This window comes from Rhinolophus ferrumequinum, chromosome 6 (genome assembly GCF_004115265.2).
Source record: "Rhinolophus ferrumequinum isolate MPI-CBG mRhiFer1 chromosome 6, mRhiFer1_v1.p, whole genome shotgun sequence".
Lineage (NCBI taxonomy): Eukaryota > Metazoa > Chordata > Mammalia > Chiroptera > Rhinolophidae > Rhinolophus > Rhinolophus ferrumequinum.
The window spans coordinates 34,349,434-34,371,046 of NC_046289.1; the positions used below are offsets into that span (position 1 = coordinate 34,349,434).

General features: G+C 40.6%; 1 protein-coding gene across 1 annotated transcript; it reads right to left on the minus strand.

Annotated features, from left to right (window-relative positions):
* Positions 1 to 203: 203 nt before the first annotated feature.
* Positions 204 to 20,539, minus strand: LOC117023606 (40S ribosomal protein S4, X isoform-like). The gene is made up of 2 exons (XM_033108609.1): positions 20,318 to 20,539; positions 204 to 1,239 (listed from the first exon to the last, which is right to left on the minus strand). The coding sequence occupies exon 2, from the start codon at positions 1,230 to 1,232 to the stop codon at positions 441 to 443; it is 792 nt and encodes a 263-aa protein (XP_032964500.1). The 5' UTR covers positions 1,233 to 1,239; positions 20,318 to 20,539; the 3' UTR covers positions 204 to 440.
* Positions 20,540 to 21,613: the final 1,074 nt, after the last annotated feature.

Here is a 21,613-nt window from a genome sequence, read left to right on the forward strand (position 1 = left end):
CGTTTTCCCTAGTAAGTGGGAACATGTAGACTAGGAGAACTTCCTGAACTTTTCCCCACCTAAATATAGTTCCAGTTAGAAAAAAAGGAAAGAAAACCGCTGGAGTAGATGGATCATTGGCCTAGACTAGCATTGTTTATGGTTTTTCCCCCCCTTTTTTAATAACATGTATGACACAATTGTGTAGTTAAGGGAGCTTCTAAGACCTTGAAATACAGTGATGTTAACCAATTTACATAAATCCATTATTTTGAATGGAGTAGAACTGCCTGCCCTCTCATGATGGTTTGGAAGTGTTTCTGAAGGGCTCTTTTTCTAACATTAGCCTAAGTCCTGTGTTATAGAGAAGTGTTTTTGTTGTTGTTGTTGTTTTTTAATCATGCTATATTATCTTTAATTAGGGACAAAGACTCTTCCAATCATGACACCTAGAAATCATTTCACCCACTGCTCTGTTTCGCTGCAAGTCTCTTGTCTCTCTCTTCAGCAATGGTGAGGCGGATACCCTTTCCACGGGGAAGAGAAATCCATGGTTTGTTGCCTTTGCCAATAACAAAAATGTTGGAGAGCCGGGTAGCAAAGCTGTTGCCACTGGCATCTTTTACATGAACCACATCAAAAGAACCAGGGTGTTTCTCTCTGTTGGTGATCAGACCAATTCTTCCCAGGTTGGCACCTCCGGTCACCATGCACAGGTTACCAGTGTCAAACTTGATGAAATCAGTAATTTTGCCAGTCTCCAAATCAATCTGAATGGTGTCATTCACCTTGATGAGAGGGTCAGGGTAGCGGATGGTGTGAGCATCATGGGTGACCAGATGCGGGATTCCTTTTGTGCCCACAAAGATCTTTCTCACTTTGCACAACTTGTACTTGGCCTCCTCGGGTGTAATGCGATGAACAGCAAAGCGACCCTTGGTGTCATAGATCAGACGGAAATTCTCTCCAGTCTTGCCAATACTGATGACATCCATCAAACCAGCTGGGTAGGTGACATCAGTTCGGACCTTGCCATCAATCTTAATGAACCGCTGCATGCAGATCTTCTTGACTTCATCTCCTGTCAGGGCATACTTCAGTCTGTTCCTTAGGAAGATGATGAGAGGAAGACATTCCTTCAGCTTGTGGGGACCGGTAGATGGATGAGGAGCAAACACACCGGTCAGTTTATCCAGCATCCAATGCTTTGGAGCTGCTACACGCTTCAGATGCTTCTTAGGACCACGAGCCATGGCTGCACTGGGCATAGAAAGAGGAGAAGTGGTTATTTTTTAAATTTTTAAAGATTTTTATTAAAACATAGCTAACATACAATATTATATTGGTTTCAGGTGTACATAATAGTTATTCAACTTATATATACCCAAAGAAGTGATCAATATTGTAAGTCTAGCAACCACCCGACACTGTATCACGCTTTCACAATATTATTCACTATATTCCCTATGCTGTACATTATATCCCCATGACTTTGTTTTATACGTGGAAATTTGAACCCCTTATTCCTCTTCATCTTTTCCCCCCCTTTTAAAAATTTTCAGTTATAGATGACATTCAATATTATTTTATATTAACTTCAGGTGTACTGCATAATGGTTAGACATTTATATAATTTAAGAAGTGATCCCTCTGACTAGTCTAATACCCACCTGGCACTATACATAGTTACATATTATCATATTATTGACTATATTCCCTGTGCTTTACTTTGCATCCCCATGACTATTTTATAACTTCCGAATTTGTACTTCCTAATCCTTTCCCCCTTTTCTTCACCCCCCAACCCCCTCCCATCTGGCAACCATCAAAATGTTCTCAGTATGTTTGTTTCAGTTTTATTTTGTTCTTTATATTCCACGTATAAGTGAAATCACATTGCATCTGTCTTTCTCTGTCTGACATACTCCACTCAGCATAATACCCTCCAGATTCATCCATGCTGCCACAGATGGCAAGAACCCAATCCCTTCCATGGTCAATCAATACTCCATTGTATATAATATGTACCATCTACTCTTTATCCATTCATCCATCAATGGACACCCAGGCTGCCTCCACATCATGGCCAATGTAAACAATGTTGCAATCAACATATGGATGCACAAGTCCCCTCGAAGTATCATTTGGGGTTCCTTTGGATAAATATCCAGAAGTGAGATTACTGGGTCTTTTTTTGTCTCTTGTTATGGCCTTTGTTTTTGTTGTTGTTGTTGTTTTAAACCATTTTATTTATTTATTTATTTATTTATTTATTTATTTATTTTCTAAAGATTTTATTGGGGAAGGGGAACAGGACTTTATTGGGGAACAGTGTGTACTTCCAGGATTTTTTCCAAGTGAAGTTGTCCTTTCCATCGTAGTTGTGGAGGGCGCAGTTCAGCGCCAGATCCAGTTGTCTTTAGTTACAGGGAACAGAGCCCACCATCCCTTGCGGGAGTCGAGGAGTCGAACCAGCAAACCTTGTGGTTAAGAGCCCACTGGCCCTCGTAGGAATCGAACCGGCAGCCTTCGGCGTTAGGAGCACGGAGCTCCAACCGCCTGAGCCACCGGGCCGTCCCTGGCCTTTGTTTTAAAGTCTATTTTGTCTGGTATAAGTATGGCTACCCCAGCTTTTTTTTTTCATTTCCATTTTTATGAAATATCTTTTTGCATCCTTTTACTTTCAGTCTGTGTATGTCTCTCAATCTGAAGTGAGTCTCTTATGAGTAACATATGTAAGTTTCTTGTTTTCTTATCCATTCAGTCACCCTATCTTTTGATTGGAGCATTTAATCCATTTACATTTAAAGTAATTGTTGATAGATATGTAGTTATTGCAACTTTATTATTCAAGATTTTTAATCTATTTTTCTTCTTCTTAAAGAAGTCCCCTTAATAGTTAATGTTTAATGCTGGTTTGGTAGTGGTGAACTCCTTTAGCTTTTTCTTTTCTGGGAAGCTCCTTATCTCTCATTCAATTCTAAATAATAGCCTTGCTAGGTAGAGTAATCTTGGTTATAGGTCCACTTTTGATCACTTTCAGTATTTTGTGCCAGTCCCTTAATGGGTTGTAAACATTCTGTTGAGAAATCAGCTGAAAGTCTTATGGGAGCTCCCTTGTAGGTAACTAACTGCTTTTCTGTTGCTGCTTTTAAGATTCTGTCTTTAACCTTTAGCATTTTAATTATCATGTATCTTGCAGTGGGTCTCTTTGGGTTCATCTGTTTTGGGACTCTGTGCTCCCTAGACTTGTATGTCTGTTTCCTTCTCCAGGTTAGGTAAGTTTTCTGTCATTATTTCTTCAAATAGGTTTTAAAAGTCCTTGCTCTCTCTCTTCTTCTGGTACCCCTATGATGTGAATGTTGGTATGTTTGATGTTGTCCCATAGGTCCCTTACACTATCCTCATTTTTTTTAATCCTTTTTGCTCTTCTGATTGGGTGTTTTCTGCTACCTTAACTTCTAAATTGCTGATTTGGTCTTGTATTTCATCTAATCTACTGTGGATTCCCTCTAATGTATTCCTCATTTCAGTGATTGTATTCTTTATTTCTGACCAGTTTTTTTAAATCTCTTCTATCTCCATTTTTATATTTCCTATATCTTTGTTGAAGTTCTCCCTGAGATCATTGAGCATCCTTATAATCAGTGTTTTGAACTCTGTGTCTGGTAGATTGCTTGTCTCCATTTGTTCAGTTTTTTTTTCTGGAGCTTTGTTCTGTTCTTTCATTTGGGACATATTTCTTTGTCTCCCCACTTTAGCTGCCTCCCTGTGTTTGTTTCTATGTATTAGGTAGGGCCGCTATGTCTCCCAGTCTTAGTAGAGTGTCTTTATGTAATATAAAGAGTACATATGTGGGGCACAGTGGTGCAGTCTCCCTTGTCGCCTGAGCTGGGTGTTCCAGGTATGTCCCCTGTGTGTGTTGTGTTTGCCTTCCTTTTGTGGTTGAGCCCTGGTTGCTGTTTACACTTCAATGGGAGGAACTTACTCTCTGGCTGATTGGTTGAGAAGACTGGCCGTGACTATAGTGGAGAAGCTACTGTGCAAGGGCTGACCCTATTGAGCAGATTCGCATCAGCAGGGCTCTGGTGCCTCTCCAGTCTGCCCTTTGTGTGTGTTGTCTTTGGAGGCAGCCAGGTGATGCTCTGGCTAGGTCTGAAGCTGGCCAGTGGGCATGCCTGCCCTGGGGCCTCCTGGGAAAGTCTCTAATGCAGGCCACATTCAGCCACAGCCTGTGCCTGCCCGTGCCACCTGGCATGAGCCACAAAGCAATCCTCAGATGGCTGCCATGGCACTGGGCTTGGAGGTGCCTCAAGAGGCCAAGTCATGAACAAATGCTGCCATGAACTTGTGCCAGGCTTAGGGCTGCTCAGCAAGAGGTTGGGGATATGCCAAAGCCAGATGCGGCTCTTATGGGTTTTCTTAATCTTTGAGAGATTTTAGGAAAGTCCCAGCATGAGCCAAGTCAGGCCATTTATATGGAAAAACCACTGCAAGTGGCTTGGGTGTGCCTGAAAGTTGAGTGGGGCAGGGTCTCAGGGAATCACCAGGATGGGGCAAACAATGTTAGCCAGGTGATGGAGACTCAGACATGGGGCCACCTGTGTCTGCATGGCAGCAGAGGAGAGGGCTCAACAAGAAAATAATGGATCCTGCCAGTACTTCTGTGTGGTACTGCCCCTTCAGCCGTCACACTGAAGCTAGACACTTCAGTTCTTCCTCATATGTCCCTGGCACCTTTTGAGCAGCTGCCCAGTACTGAAGCTCAGAGCAAGTGAGTCCATCAGTGAATACATCTGTCCAGGCATGCTTTAAGAGGAATGCCTCGGACTCCAGCCATCATCTGTCTCACTCAGCCACAATCTCCACTGGTTTTCACAGCCAGAAGTTGTGGAGACTTCTCTTCCTAGCACTGGAATGCTGGGCTGGGGAGCCTGGTGTGGGGCTGGAACCCCTTGCTCCTTCTGGGGGACCTCTGCAGTCGAGATATCCCTCCCGATTTTTAACTTCCACACATGGGTGTGATACCAGCCCATTCTGTTTTTCCACCCCTCCTACCAGTCTCGAGGTGGCTTCTGCTGTATGTCTTTAGTTGTAGAACTTCTGTTCAACTAGACTTCAGGCGATTCTCAATAATGATTATTCTGTAGTTTACTTGTAATTCTAATGTGGTCATAAGAGGAGACAGCACAGCATTTACCTATTCTGCCATCTTGACCAGAACTCTCAATAAAGCTGATTTTTTAAAACATTTAAAATGTTAGACTGACAAAGAGACCTTAAAGATTTTGTCTGGTCATCCCGTCTTTTCCCCAATCTCTTCACCCAAGGACTTCTTTTTGTTTTCAAGTATGTACTCCCATGTTTTGAAAGATTTTATGACCTAAATGAAATCACATACACAACTGTGATGAATAATGCTAATAACCAATAGGATTAAGTAGGTTTAGATGCCAAACAATGTCTTAACCTCATTCTGCTAGTTTAAAAGTTGAAAGGCTTTTGACGCATAATCTACTTAGATACTAACTTATAATTAGCTAAAATATTACCTAAAGGAAGTTGCTGGGTATTTGATTTATAACAACTTAACTAGTAAACTTATATCTTAACTTGTATAAATCAGAAATCCTATTCTTCTAGTGAAGAAGTACTTTCACTATCAACACCCCAATGGTATCCCTAATACTCAAACTGGTCAGAAATCCATTCAGTCATCCTATAATCATCCATTCATTCATATACAAGTACTGGGCACATAATATGTGTAAGGCACTTTCGGCTTTCTACCTACAATAAAAATCTCTTCACCTTTTAACAGTTTAACTAATTGTCAGTAATCAACTGTCCAATAGGTACAGGTCAAAAGGCAACATTTAGCCATGTTAAATAAGTTCAAATTTTTAAACTCGGACCTAGAAGGAACTTGCCAAGATGGTCTCTGAGTCACTATCAAAAATCTTAGAGAATCAATGGACAACGGAAGAGATGCCAGAATCCTAGAATGTTCTTAGCTCAGAAAGAGTAAAATGGCTAGATTTTAAAAACCATAGATTAAGCCATAGTTCTATAACTGCAGGGAGGACCACAAAGAAATGTCACAAGTCACCATCCTAAGTCAACACTTTGTTCTGGACATGGATGATGGTTAAAAAAGTCATGTTTTAAAATGAGCAGAATTATAACCCCAAAGAATAATATGATGTATAATAGAAACAAAATTCAAGATGTTCTCACTAGACTGAAATAATGGTCCAAAACTAGCAAGAATGTCACAGATCCAGAGATTATATAGAGACACAAAACTAAATGCAATGTGGGAGCCTACATTGGATCCTCAAACAGAAAGAAAAGTACATTGGGGAACAACTGGTGTACTTTCAATAAGGTTCATAATTTAGATAACAGTAATGTTATCAATGTTAATTTCCTGTATTTTTTCCATTGTAAAATGGTTATGTAAGTAACATTACGGGAAGCTGGGTGAAGCATATATATAAATTATTTGTATTATTTTCGCAAAATTTCTATTTCTAAAATTATTATAAAATAAAAAGTGAAAACTGTATCATCACGTATTCTGGAGTCAATACATTCTTTGTAATAGGAAGGCTCAACATGTTTGTGCTTCCAGGTGGGAGTAGTAGAGTGTCAAATAGGCATATGCTTATTCATTTGTTAAATCAAACTGCCAAAACCAAGAAAAGTAATTTTGCATAATTTTAATTCACCTAAATGAAAACATTAAATTGATTTCCTCTCTCCCTCTTCCTCCCCTCATCAAAAAAAGGAAAAAAAGTGGGGGGACATCAAGGAACATCCTGTGTTAAGATTACCAAATTACTTTAGCTGAGTCACCGTGAATCACCACAGGCATATTGTTTTTAAATTTGTCCTTACTCGTTAATGTGGCATTCCCAATCAATGCTTTTTAGAGTCCTTTAAAATGTGCTTTCTTACTTTTGAGTCTCTGCCACAAAACTTAACATGTTGTTACTTCTGAATTAATCTGTCAAACTTGAATGACTGCAATTGTTTTCTGCATAGATTCTTTGCTCTCTTTTTTCTACAAAAGGGGTTTAGCAGTTGTCCCAAGGAAACAAAAAATGCACGACTATTTTATATCTCAAGTAAGATGTGGAAAAGAAGACTATTCCTGATTCTTTTCTCCCCTTGTTATATAGAGTCAGAATTTGAGGAAAGTCCTGGGGACCCTCCCCATCTCAGAGCAAGTTCCAAAGGCTTTCAAAGGAGCTAGCTCACTTATGCACTCAGTACTGACTGGAGAGAAGGGGTGAATAGGTGCAGAGTGAAAGCAATGGCAGATATTTTGAAGGTGGAATTAGAGAAAACAAGTATCCCTTTAGAGTTGAAAGTCTCCACATTTTCCTATATATTATTAGAGAATTTCCGTGCTCTATAAATTTTTGGTATAGATATTTCTGAATTTTGAAGACAAATATATTACATTTCTGGTTATTTGCCTTATACTCTGGGTAGATAAGCAATCGGATTTCTCCTTTTGACCCAAAAACCTTATTCTTTTTGAAAAATAAATCAAAAGAAGTAAAAACTAGTAAGGCTTTCAGTTTGTGTCTTACCATGTTTCCCCGAAAATAAGACCGGGTCTTTTATTAATTTTTGCTCCAAAAGATGTATTTTCAGGGGATGGCGTATTTTCAGGGGATGTCTTATTTTTTCATGTACAACAATCTACATTTATTCAAATACAGTCATACCATTTTCTTCTGGAACTTCATCATAACGTACTAAATGCATCTGTCTGGCTGACGAGCTTAACTGGGGCTTATTTTCAGGGTAGGTCTTTTTTTTTTTGGGAAAACACGGTAGGTAGGTTCCTTTGCAGCTAACCAAAGGGCCAAAAGGAAATACTAAAGTTTAAGTATTTCAGATCCAATAAACTGATTGAACTGACTCCTTCCTCTTTGCAGGCCCTCTAGGCAATTATACAGACTTTGGGTTGCAAATGTGTTTATCTGCTTACTATCACGATCATTCTGGTGGAAAAAACACATTTCTTTCTCAGCATTGTGAATTAATCAACAATGACTAGACTTAGTAATTGTAAAATCGCAATAAAGAGCTACCCATAAAAACCATATTTTAATAACTTTCTCCAACTGTAATAATTTGCCTGATTTCCTTTAAACCTGGGACTTTTTGATCAGGACCCGTGGCCTTACTTCCTCTATTCTCTCAAGCTCTGAGATTTCTACTCCCTCCAGCATGGGATTTGAAGAGCTCTAGTTCAGCACTAAAGGAATGGACATCAAGCTAGCCTGTTTTCCATCTCATACTTCAGATTTTGTACCTGGAGTTCTGTTCTTCTAAAATGAATTCCCTTGCCTTTTCTCTGATTCTAGTCCCTTAAATACTTATCTTCATAATCTGCCTACTCTCCTGTTTCTATACTTTACTTTTGTCTTTACGTCACTCATGCCAGTCTCTATTTTCATCCCCCATCTCCATACTCATCCCTCCCCACATCACTTGAATATTGTCCCTAAACCCCAGTCCTGGAGCTGTAGCTCTCTTACTGTTTGCCAATTTTCTCTGATGATGAACACTTAGAAGCCATACTATGCTCACCTGGACTTCTTCCCACTGCCCACAGCAAGGTATTCTCTTCAGCCCCAGCCTTGCCTTGTGAGTGTGTTATCCCACCTCAGACCCCAGTCCCCGCCCTGGCCCCTCCTCTTTCTCACATTACATCTTGTCTTAAGGAGAACAATATATTTCAGATGTATCTTATTTTAGTATTCCTCAAAATTGTATTCAAAGTGGAAGTGTGCTATTTGTTGCTCTCCTAGATAAGAACATTTAAGAAATCACAAAACTGTATCACCCAAAATAACATCAAAGTTTGTATGATAGTGCTCCAGATGAAGAATAATTCAAATAAGTAAATCTAGAACCTTCAAAACTCAACCTCATGTAGGTAACCCTCTTCTTTTCTGCTGAACAGATGCTGTAAAATTATACCAATTTAGAAATGTCTTCTAGAGTACTTCTACTCAAGGGTGGTCTCTGAAGCTTGCTAGAAATACAGAATCCCAGGCCCCCACCCCAAACTACTGAAAATGGAAACTAACAAAATCTCCAAATTTGAAAGGCACTTTTCTAGAACTCTTAGAATCTTTAACTACTTATGTTTTCTGCAGTAGATTTGGAAAACACGTAACTATTTTCATCTTTGTAGAATTCCAATTTGAGACGTCACTTCTCCCCCATTCTGGTCCCACGCAGGTGTGGGACCAGCCTGTTCCATTTCTCTGCCCCTCTACCTATTGGATGTTGTTTACTGATAATTAAACTGTTAAAAGGTGAAGAGATTTTTAGTGTGGCTAGAAAGCCGAAAGTACCTTGCACATATTATGTGCCCAATACACATGGAATGAATGAATGGATGATTATAGGATGACTAGATGGATTTCTGACCAGTTTGAGCATTAGTGATACCACTAACGTGTTGATAGTGAAAGTACTTCTTCACTAGAAGAACAGGATTTCTGATTTATACAAGTTAAGATATAAGTTTACTAGTTAAGTTGTTATAAATCAAATACCTAGCTGTTTCCTTTAGGTAATAGGAATGTTATTTTAGCTAATTAATAAGTTAGTATCTAAGTAGATTGTGTCAAAAAGACTTTCAACTTTTAAACTGGTAGAATGAGGTTAAGACACTTTCTGCTCTGTAAACCTACTTAATTCTTTCGGTTATTAGCATTATTCATCACAGTGGTACATATGATTTCATTTACATCATAAAATCTTTCAGGGTATGGGAGTACATAATTGAAAATAAAAGGAATCCTTGGATGAAGAGATTGGGGAAAAGATGGGATGACCAGACAAAATCTCTAAAGTCTCTTTCAATCTAACATTTTAAATGTTTTAAAAATCAGCTTTATTGAAAGTTCTGGTCAAGATGGCAGAGTAGGTAAATGCTGTGCTGTCTCCTCTCATGACCACATCAGAATTACAAGTAAACTACAGAACAACCATTATTGAGAATCACCTGAAGTCCAGTTGAACAGAAGTCCTACAACTAAAGACATACAGCAGACCACCTTGAGACTGGTAGGAGGGGTGGAAAAACAGAATGGGCTGGTATCACACCCATATGTGGCAGTTAAAAATCGGGAGGGATATCTTGGCTGCAGAGGTCCCCCAGAAGGAGCAAGGGGTTCCAGCCCCACACTGGGCTCCCCAGCCCAGTGTTCCGTGCCAAGAAGAGGTCTCCACAACTTCTGGCTGTGAAAACCAGTGGAGATTGTGGCTGAGTGAGACAGATGGTGGCTAGAGTCCCAGGCATTCCTCTTAAAGGGTCGCTGGACAGACTTACTGATGGACTCAATTGTTCTGAGCTCCAGTACTGGGGCAGCTGCTCAAAAGATGCCAGGGACATGTGAGGAAGAACTAAATTGTTTAGCTTCAGTGATAGGGCTGGAGGGGCAGCTTTCTCCCAGACAGAAGTACTGGCAAGATCCATTATTTTCTTGTTGAGCCCTCCCCTCTGCTGCCATGCAGACACCGATGGCCCCATATCTGAGTCTCCATCAACCTGGCTAACATTGTTTGCTCCACCCTGGTGATTCCCTGAGACCCTGCCTGCCCCACTCAACTTTCAGGCACACCCAAGCCACTTGCAGTGGCTTTTCCATACAAATGGCCTGACTTGGCTCATGCTGGGACTTTCCTAAAATCTTTCAAAGATTCAGAAAACCCATAAGAGCAGCATCTGGCTTTGGCATATCCCCAACCTCTTGCTGAGCAGCCCTAAGCCCAGTACTAGTGGCAGCCAGCCTTGGTTGGTCACTTGGCCTCTCGAGGCACCTCTAAGCCCAGTGCAGGTGGCTGCCATGTGTGAACTGCTTTGTGTCTCATGCCAGGGGGCCCCAAGATGGGCAGAGACTATGGCTGAACTTGGCCTACAGCTCCCAGGAGGAAGCACCACCTTGCTACTTCCACAGACGACAGACCCAAAGGAAGACTGGGCAGAGCCCTGCTGAAGTGAATCCTGCTCCATAGGGTCAGTCCCTGCACAACAGCTCCTCCTCTGTAGTCACGGCCAGTCCTCTCAACCAATCAGCCTGAGGGTCAGTCCCTCCCATTGACATGTAAACAGAACCCAAGGCTCAACCACAACAGGAAGGCACACACAACCCACAGAGGGGACCCACTCGAGCACCCAGCTCAGGCGACCAGGGCGACTGTGCCCCTGGGTCCCACAGCACACCTACTACATATGGCAACTCTACTAAGACTAAAAGGTAAAGCAACCCTACCTAATACATAGAAACACAGGGAGGCAGCCAAAATGGGAAGACAAAGAAACATGTCCCAAATGAAAGTACAGAACAAAGCTCCAGAAAAAGAACTAAACAAATGAAGACAAGCAATCTACCAGACACAAAGTTCAAAACACTGTTTATAAGGATGCTCAATGATCTCAGGGAGAACTTCAACAAAGAGATAGGAAACAAAAAATGGAAATAGAAAAAAAAAAAGTACTGGTCAGAAATAAAGAAAACAATCACTGAAATGAAGAATACATTAGAAGGAATCCACAGAGGATCAAATCAGTGATTTCATAGTTAAGGCAGCAGAAAATGCCCAATCAGAACAGCAAAAAGAAAACAGAATCCAAAAACATGAGGACAGTTTAAGGGGCCTCTGGGACAACATCAAGCATACCAACATTCACATCATAAGGGTACCAGAAGGAGAAGACAGCAAGGGACTGAAAACCTATTTGAAGAAGTAATGACAGAAAACTTACCTAACTTGGAGAAGGAAATAGACTTACAAGACTAGGGAGCACAGAGTCCCAAACAAGATGAACCCAAAGAGGCCCACACCAAGATACATCATAATTAAAATGCCAAAGGTTAAACACAGACAGAATCTCAAAAGCAGCAACAGAAAAGCAGTTAGTTACCTATTAAGTTGGTGTAAAAGTAATTGTGGTTTTTGCAATTATTTTTAACCTTTTAAACCACAATTACTTCTGCATCAACCTAATACAAGGGAGCTCCCATAAGACTTTCAGCTGATTTCTCAACAGAAAGTTTACAAGCCATTAAGTGACTGGCACAAAATACTGAAAGTGATCAAAAGTGGACCTATAACCAAGATTACTCTACCTAGCAAGGCTATCATTTAAAATGGAATGAGAGATAAAGAGCTTACCAGGCAAGAAAAAGCTAAAGGAGTTCATCACACTACCAAACCAGTATTATAAGAAATTTAAGGGGACTTCTTAAGTTAAGGGAACTTCTTTAAGAAGATAAACAAGATTAAAAATCTGAATAAAATGGCAATAATACATATCTATCAACAATTATTTTAAATGTAAATGTATTACATGCTCCAATCAAAAAATAGAATGGCTGAATGGATAAGAAAACAAGAACCTTACATATGCTACCTATAAGAGACTCACTTCAAATTGAAAGACACACACAGACTGAAAGTAAAGCGATGCAAAAGATATTTCATGAAAATGGAAACAAACAAACAGCTGGAGTAGCCATACTTATACCAGACAAAATAGACTTTAACACAAAGGCCATAACAAGATACAAAGAAATAATCCTATTTCTGAGTATTTATCCTAAGAAACCCAAAAAACTATTGAAGGGACGTGTGCATCCATATGTTCATTGCAGCGTTATTTACAATAGCCAAGATATGGAGGCAACCTGGGTGTCCATCAATGGATGAATGGATAAAGAAGAAGTGGTACATATATACAATGGAATACTACTCAGCCATAAAAAAGAATGAAATCTTGCCATCTGCAACAATATGGATGGACCTAGAAGTTACTGTGCTGAATTCAGTAAGTCAGACAGAGAAAGACAAATGCCACATGATTTCACTTATGTGTTGAATCTAAAAAACAAAATCAACAAACTCAGATACAGAAAACATTTTGAGGCATCAACCTGGTAAGCGAGTTGGGAGGTGGGTGAAAAAAGGAAAGTTTTTAAGAAATACGAATTGGTAGTTATAAAATAGTCATGGGGATGTAAAGTATAGCATAGGGAACATAGTCAATAATACAAAGGTTGCCAAAAAATGTATACACATTTTAAGAAAGGAAAAAACTGTATTCAAGTTGTAATAAAATACATTGATAACAAAAGATGAATACAAGTCATGTGTATACAATTTTTTGGTACCCCTGGTATTGTAATAACAATGTATGGTGTCAGATGGGTACTATATTTATTGGGGTGATTACTTCATAAGGTTTTTAAATGTCTAATCATTATGTTGTACACCTAAAACTAATATAATGTATGTCAACTGTAACTGAAAAAAATAAAACAATTATTTAAAAACATCAGCTTTATTGAACTATACCTACAAAATTCACCAATATGAAAATATGAATTTCAATAAGTTCTAAGAAAAGGATGGTGTTTTTACTTGAGAGAGTAATTAGTAGCTGAAGAAGTCTGAGTTCTCTGTTATTCTTTATTTTTTTATATGAGACAAGTAGATTTGAACCATTTGCATTTAGCTTCAATATTAGTGTCATTATCATCACCAGGGCTGTTTGCTCCACATATTTAGACATCTGTCAGAATTTTTCAGAACACATTATCTTCATTTCATTATAAATTATTTGAGCTATCACACTTTCTAAACCAGAGCACTGTTCTGTCACTTTATGCAAATTACTTTAGGAAAGTAGGTTTTCCCTTTCTTGTAATAAGTGAATGATCTCTACAACAAAATTTCTGTATTTAGTTATTTAATTTTAACTTACATTTCAGTTTTAACTTACATTAACAGGCAATGATTCACCTGGTTAAAAAAATTGAAATATACAAAGGATACAGTGAAAAGTCTTCTTACTGTTTCTGTCTCCCATTTGCTAAATTGCTCCACCAAACTTGAACAGTTTCTTGTGTATCATTCCAGAGTGGAGTAAATATAAATATAAGGTCTCATTTTCCTACCCTCTAAAAAATTCTGGTACCTTTCAAAATTCACCATCTTTCCCTAGCAATTAGTGGGCAATGGATTCTTTTATTTTTCTTTTGGAAAAAAATAGTTCATTTTTAGAACTTCAGATTATTCAGACTAAAATTTCCTGAAATGAAACAGATTTTAGATATCTTTTAGTTATATCCATTCATCCACTCAATTCATTCATTCAGCAAAAACCAATTGATTTTCTGCTTTGTCAAAGATCCTGTACTGAGTTCTTAGAGGATTACAAAGATTATGTATCTTGCCCTTGAAGAACATATAGTATAGCAGGAGATATAAGACATGAAGCTAAAGAACCATGAGAGATGTATAAAATGCCACAGCAGTTCAGAGAAGGGAGAGATTAGTTAAATCCTGTGGATCAAGGAAAGCTCTGGGAGGAAAACTGCCTTCGAGCTGAGCGATGAAAGTTGGGTGTATGTACCTGTGGATGTGGGTGTGAGGGAAAAGGCAGAATATTCTGTTATATTTCAGCACTCTTGTTTGCAAGTGACAGAAACTCAAAATAGCTTAAACAAAGACAGTAGGAGGATATTAACTCCTGTAACTAAAACCAGAAAAGACAAGGAGGAAGCTAGCTGGTTTCATTGTCAACAGCATAAAACACTTTATCAGTATATATTAATCTTTTCTGTTTCTCTTTCCTCCATTCTGCTGCTTTTCCTTGAGGCTCCTTCTTGTAACAGGTGATATGGCTGCTAATAACTGTGGCATTATATTCTTACTGCTCTCAATCCAAGAGTAAAAGGAGAGTTGCCCCCGATTCCAATTCAGAAATATCTAGAAAGGACTGGCCTAGCTTGGTTGTTATACCCCGCTGTGAGGTGGGGAGCAAAGTACTGTGTTTGGCAGCCTACCAGAAACACACTAAACTGGGGAGGAGCAATTCCTTTAGGGTGCTGCTACCAGAAGGAGGTAGGAAAGGATGTAGAGCAGGCAAAAAAATGGAGGTCCCTTAACATCTACATCATGAGCAAAGCATGACGGTAGCAAATGGTAGGCCATGCTCTGAATATGGAGGGAAGCTCAGTTATGTTTCAGAAGCTGGGCTGGCACTCGTGCGAGGAAGTCAGGCATCTATGGTGCAAAATTTAAGGAGATACTCTCAGATGTTAACCCTGAAATTGCAGGACCCTGAGAGAGTGCCTCCTTATTTTTGTACCTTAGGCACCTTCCTTGCCTCAACCAAATCCTGGCCCTGTTTAAAAGGAAGATGCTCAGTAGTGTTGAAAATCAACAGGTTAAGTAGTTTGAGGATCACGTAGCGTGACCTTTGAGGGAACAGTTTTGATGGAATGATGCAAGTAAGAGCCAGATTGCAAGAGGTTAAGGAGTATATAGTGAAGAAACAGAGGCAAAGAATGTAGACTAGTCTCTCATGAAGTTTGCTGGTAAGGGAATGATAGAGAAGGTATTGTAAGCTGAAGGAAAATCTTGGGGCCCAGCAAGATTATTTTACTTCATTTTATTTTTAATATTGGCAATATGTGACCCAAAATGCAGTCATCTATTTCCATGGAATGACTTGAAGGATTCCTAGCTCTTTTCTAACCAAAAATAATTTTCTACCAGTCTACTAGTGCTGTCTGAATTGCTACAATTAGTGATTTGGGGTTATTGAATTAAAGGATTACCTCCTAGCAGTTAATAAGTACCCTCCCAGGTCCCCATCTGTAGGTAATTCATTAAGCTTTTATCAGCTATTTGTGTGTTGATGTGAATTGGTTTATCTGATTTTTTTTTTTTTTTTTTTTTGGTGTGTGACAACTGAGAATAGATTTTCATAAAGGGAGGGTAAAGAGCACTGCAGGGTTTGTGATAGTTTGGGATGTGGCCTCTGTAAGAAGGCAAGGTGAAGAACCCCCAAAAGAAAAAGTAACCAGGTTCTAAGGGGTAACCTAACTCACAGTTCTACCCAAGGCCAATTCTCCATTTTCAACTTTAAAATATCCTTTCCCATCAACGAATCATTTTAAAGACAGCCTTTGAGTAAAACCTTCTGGGAATACACCTTATGTCCCAGACAATAGAAAATACTGGACTTGGAGTCAGAAAACCTGTCCTCATCAAATACTCACTGGGCCTACGCAGAGGCAGAATTACCTTGAAGCAATGACACTTAGTTGTTAAGATACCACACTTGCCCAGGCCCTTTTCCAAGCCCTGGGAGGGATCCTAGCAATTTGTTCACATGATCACGCATTTTGGCAAAGTTGCAAAATAAGATAATTTAATTACAACAGACCACGCTTTCCACTCCAATTTTCCCTGTCACATTTCCCCTCCTGCTGGGTAGCACTGGAGTAACCACAGTCACTTTTGCAATCCAGTAGCTAAAGGGAAGCTGAGTTGGAGATAGTTACTTTAGGTTTACTGGCATATATTTTTATGGTTTGCTGTCTGTCACTACTGTGTACAAGGTTATTGTTAGCTGCTTCAGTGCAGGGACGTCTTACATGAATATGCCTACTGCTCACTATGCTGATTTATGGGTCACAACATGGATGTGTAAAGCCCTTGATCACAAACTGGTTAATGAGTGTTATCAATGCAAATATTATTTAAGATGGTTCACTGTTCAAAGAAACTTGAAATGTCCTGAGATCTTACTGCTCATATATGAAAGAAACTTTGTTGATACTTTCCCAAATTTGATAACAATGCTAAAAATTTCATGTGGCATTACCAACACTGAGCTCCGAAGCTGAAAGAAGTTCTTATGAACTATGAATAATTAAAAAATTGAAATCAACACATACTAGAGGAAATCTGAATTATTTTTCAAGACTGTACTATAAAACTGTTGTCATGTAAAGAAGTAACCAAAGAACACACAGAAAGAAACTAGAGAGAAGACTATTCTAGACGTATATACAACAGGTAATAAAATGATTCTGTTATTGTTTTTTGTATTGTTATTGTTTGTTGTATTGATGTTTTGCCAGCTTTAAAAATTTTGTAATTGTTGTGATTTCTTTTCTCATACCCAACTTTGTACTCCTAATTTTGTATCCTTTATCTTAAATAGCATCCTCCCTTCCACATTGTGTAAACGTCAAGCCCTACAAAATCTGGATTCTTCTCCGGGCCTGTGACTTTGAGCAAGTTATATGAGCTCCCAGTTTTCTTATCTGAAAGTGGGAATCACCGTATCTGTTGACTTACATTGTAAGGTTTTTGTGAGGAAGTGAGATGGTAGAGGTGAAAGGACTTTATTACCAGCTACAAAGAGCCATACATACATATGTAAGTGAAGTGGGAGTACTACTCCCTCCTCAAAGAATCTTTCATTTTCCCCAAGAGGTTATGTTATCTTTTCAGTGATCATACTTTACATTTGGGGTTATCCTGACTTACAGGATGGGCCATGATCCCTTTGGAGAGCTTCACATAGATGACAAGCAGCCTCAGGCAGAGTAAAGAGCTGAGAAAAGAATGATGGTGCTAGCAGAAACCCATCTATTATCACTGTTGGAAAATCAACCAAGTTTTCCCTGCTTCTGATACTAAGGACAGCATTTAAATTTAATAATATTCCAAATATGTAGATGACGTCTATTAAAAGATAATTTTTAGGGGGAGTTGTACAGCTTATTTCTTTGCTTTAGTATTTAACCAGGAAAAAATAGGAATAGGGAAGTTCAATTCACTGAACACCTATTATATGTAAGGGTTTGTGCTAGGTACTTTTATGTACATCATCCCAATCTCTCACAACATCCATGGATATTATTGACCCCATTTTGCAGAAGTAACAACTAAGGCTCTCTTTCTAGTAGCCTTGCCACTTGGTTGACATATTAGGACTCTGCCCCTCCCCCAGATATGCCAAATACATGTTGACCACGTATCTCCTTTGCCTAGCTACTAAAGGAGTGATTCTCAAACTGTTACCCAGAGATTTTGTTGAAATTTTGCTGGGCCCTATACCCCAAGAATTCTGATTCAGTATTTCTGGGGTGGGACCTGAGAATTTTGCATTTCTAATAAGTTCTCAAGTGCTGTTGATGCTGATGGGGAACCCCCTTTGAGAATCACCTTGCTCCAATTCATTTTCACCATTGATGTATCCCTGCTTTGATAAACTAAAATAGTCACATTCTGAACCTGAGATTGGAACCCGGATGCTTGGACAATTTCTAGATTGTCCACTTTTACATTTTAAAAGTATTTCATTCAATCAAAATACTTGATTAATTTATCAAATCCAAGATGCCATTGATTGCAAGACACACCTGGATTTAGGAAAAAAACCCAGAAAAACAACAGCAAAAACCGAAGCCTAAAAGAGTTGAGTGCCTTGCCCATATTCACAGTGATTAGGTATTTTAAAGCAAGGTCTGTTTGATCCCACCCTCTCAGGTACCAGTCCATTGCTACATGCTGTTTACAATATAATTTTCCTTTTCCTATTTGCTTGTCTGTTTTAAATTGATGAATCCAGCTCATAAAGTCACAATTGCATGCAAAAAGAATTCTGTAGATCAGATGTCTAGTATACATGCCGATGTCTTCACTTTATGCATTTAGAAATGCATACTTTATCACAAATTTATGGAAAGTCAGGAGTATACCCAATGCAATAAAATATGCTGTAAATGGTGCTTAAATGTATAACTCTTTAATAGGAATTTTAAATACCTGAAAATGTTTGAAATACATAATAAACTAGTTTACCACTAACCAGACTGCTCATGTATCAAATTAAAATGCACCACCTAAAATTAGATATCGGATTCCATGCTACAAAATTTAAGACTAATTTCTTTAGCCAGAAAAGCAAATAATAAAGCAACATTCTCACGTTGCAGATTGACAGTGCCAGGGCTAAAATGACTTTCCAAGAGGCAGTTTTATATATTTTTCATCAGAATTGAAAATACACACAGTTCATTTGCTTCTGTTCATTAAAATTAAAAATTGAGATGAGTTTGGTAGTCAGTAGATTTTCATGGGACTTTTGTGATTTAAGATTTTAATGAAAATGAAAACTTTGGGTTCCCCCCCACTTAGCCTATGCATGGGAATGGGATGCCAATCCATTGTCTTAAAATTGGACACCTTGTCTGAGTTTGTGATTTTTTTTGTGTGTGTTTACTTTTTAATTTGTAGGTCAAGACTAAAGTGGCAGAGCGAGGGAGAGACAGAAGGAAGAGTTACCTCGGAACAGGAAACATTTATCATTCTGCAACAAGCAAAAGTATTAGGAATTATATTTTATAAGGTTAAGAGAGTATAATAACTAGAGTTTTTGAAACCTAACGGGTGACTCTTACCTGTTTAGGAAAACGTGTGTGTGAGAAGATAATTTTCATGTTATGAACCCAAAGCCACGAGATTCTGAAACACCATATGCCTAGAGGGAGAATCATCCCAGAGAACTTGACAAATAGGTAAAAGCAGGTAACCTGAGCTAGGAGGATTTAAGTGAACTTTGGGTCTAGCCTACTGTATGAGTCATCATTGCGGTTCAAATGAGCTCAGAGCTAACAGCAGGGCTCCGCCACTAATTTGGAACAGACAAGCTTCAAGGAAGATCCATTAATTCATAAAGTTTTAAAATATTTATTGAGCACCTAACAATTAGGCTAGGCGCTGGGAATATAAAGATGAGTGAGATTCGGTCCTTGCCCTTAAGGAGCTTACATTCTAGAGGGGGGCGTCAAACATATAGACAAATGCATAAATAAGTGTATTACAACCTTTAAAAACAGACATCTAGATAAGGTACGGTGGAAGCATTAAAAAGGAAGTGGAAAAGTCTCTGTGGGGAGCCCATTTAATCAAGCAAGACTTCTTGAGGTGGGGTAGGCTTGACAGATTGGCTGGTTAGCAGTGGAGACAGGGAGCGGCGCTCTGGGCAGAGGAAACCACAGGACACGCCGAAACAGCACGAGCAGAGAAAACATGGAGGTGTAAAACTGCTTGTTCTGCTCTGCGATCGCCCTCATACTCCTTTATCTCTAGGCAAGGAAGCGAAAAGGTGGAGAAAAACAATTCGATCCCTCAGGGTAGGATAGGTCTAAAGAAGTTTGGGAATATAAATCCTAGTAAACGAGCTGCAAGGCAGAATCTAGCCTTAAGGAAATTCGTAAGAGCTGAAATGGGTGCCGCCAAGATTCCGAAAAGAGGAGACTCGGGCGGCGGCGGGGCCTGCCAGAGTTTAATTGGGCGGTCGCGGACATTTGGTCGGCAGGACACCCAGCTCGGGGTTCCCGCTCCGACGTTGACCCGGCGGATCTGCCCTACGCACAAAGCCCTTTCGAGGCCTCAACTACTGCAAATCCCTCTCCCCGAGTCGGGAGCCTACCTGCTCTTCGATCACAACTCGAGGGACTCACTCCGCGCCACCGAGAGCCGGCGGTGACGACTGTTTTCCGGACAGGCCCACCCAAGAGGCACACCGCAAACCGCCCAGAAGGGACTCCGCCGACCGGCACAGCGCAGGCGACTCACGCGTAGGCCAGACGCCAGCGTCCGCACCTCGCGCAGACGCAGATCGGCGCGGCAGATTTGCGACACGCGCTGCATCCTATCGCTTGAGGCCCTAGAACTTCGCGCGGTCGGGGGCTCGAGGACGAGCGCGCGCCTCAGCTGCGGCCGGAGCGCGCATTTGTGTTTTTATGCCCCTCACGTTGGGTTTTATTTAATTGCTCCCACCCCGTTTTGAGAGGTTTCTCTCGTCGAGCTACTTAAGTCAGTCTAACAATAGGAGTGGTTCAGGCCTACATAGCAGAACTCCCGGGGCGTTGGACAGAGAAGGTGGGTGTGTAACTTGTCACCTCAGAGAGTCGCAATCCGGAGGAAGGACCCGCCTTCCCGGTACTGTGGGCCCACTTCGGTCTTCTCCCTGAGAAGAAAGTTCGGGCCCGACTTCCTCGCTCAGGGCCGCCTACCCTAGGGGACCCACGCGCCCTCCTCCCCTGCCGCCATTTCCCAGCAGGCCTCCAGGGGGCCTCCCCGCTGTAGCCTTCCTGGCGGGCCGCTCGGCGAAGGAACGCGCCCCGGCCGGGACCAGTGCGCGGACAATGACCCCTTCTCCCCTCGACGGCTTCTCCTGCCGACACCGTCCCCCCACCGTCCACCCCCCAGGCAAACCTATTAGCCATTCAGGACGACAAAACCCCCGCAGCCCCGCGCATTGTCCCGCCGAGCGCCCGGCCACAGTCATTAGCCCTGATTATGCTGAGCCGCCTGACAGCCCTGCGGGCCGCTGGGCAGACCCACCTCCCCTTCACCGCCACCCCCGGCCCCGCCTCACAATAGGAGCGGAAATCGTCCGCGCTCCCGCGTCCAGGCTGAATAGAGCGAAAAGCTGCTTCTCTTCTTCTCCCGTCCCATTCACTTTGTCTTTAGACACAATATTTTTTTCCTTTTTGTTAAAATTAGGGGGAGAGAACGAGGTCAAGGAAGACTTTGCTAGAGCTCTTTGCCTGTCATTTGTTTAATGTAAACAAAGAGCAAGTCCTCCCCCACCCCCAGCCTCTCATCCCCTCCCTCCCAGATTTTTATAAACAAACTAGTGACTAGAAAGGCGGTGGAGGTGGGGTGAAACCAGCGCGGCGGGTGGAAGCGGAGTGGGTCGTTAAGGGGGATGAGAGAGGAG

Coding starts and splice junctions, on each gene's coding strand:
- LOC117023606 (XM_033108609.1), bottom strand. CDS start 1,232: ATGGCTCGTGGTCCTAAGAAGCATCTGAAGCGTGTAGCAGCTCCAAAG.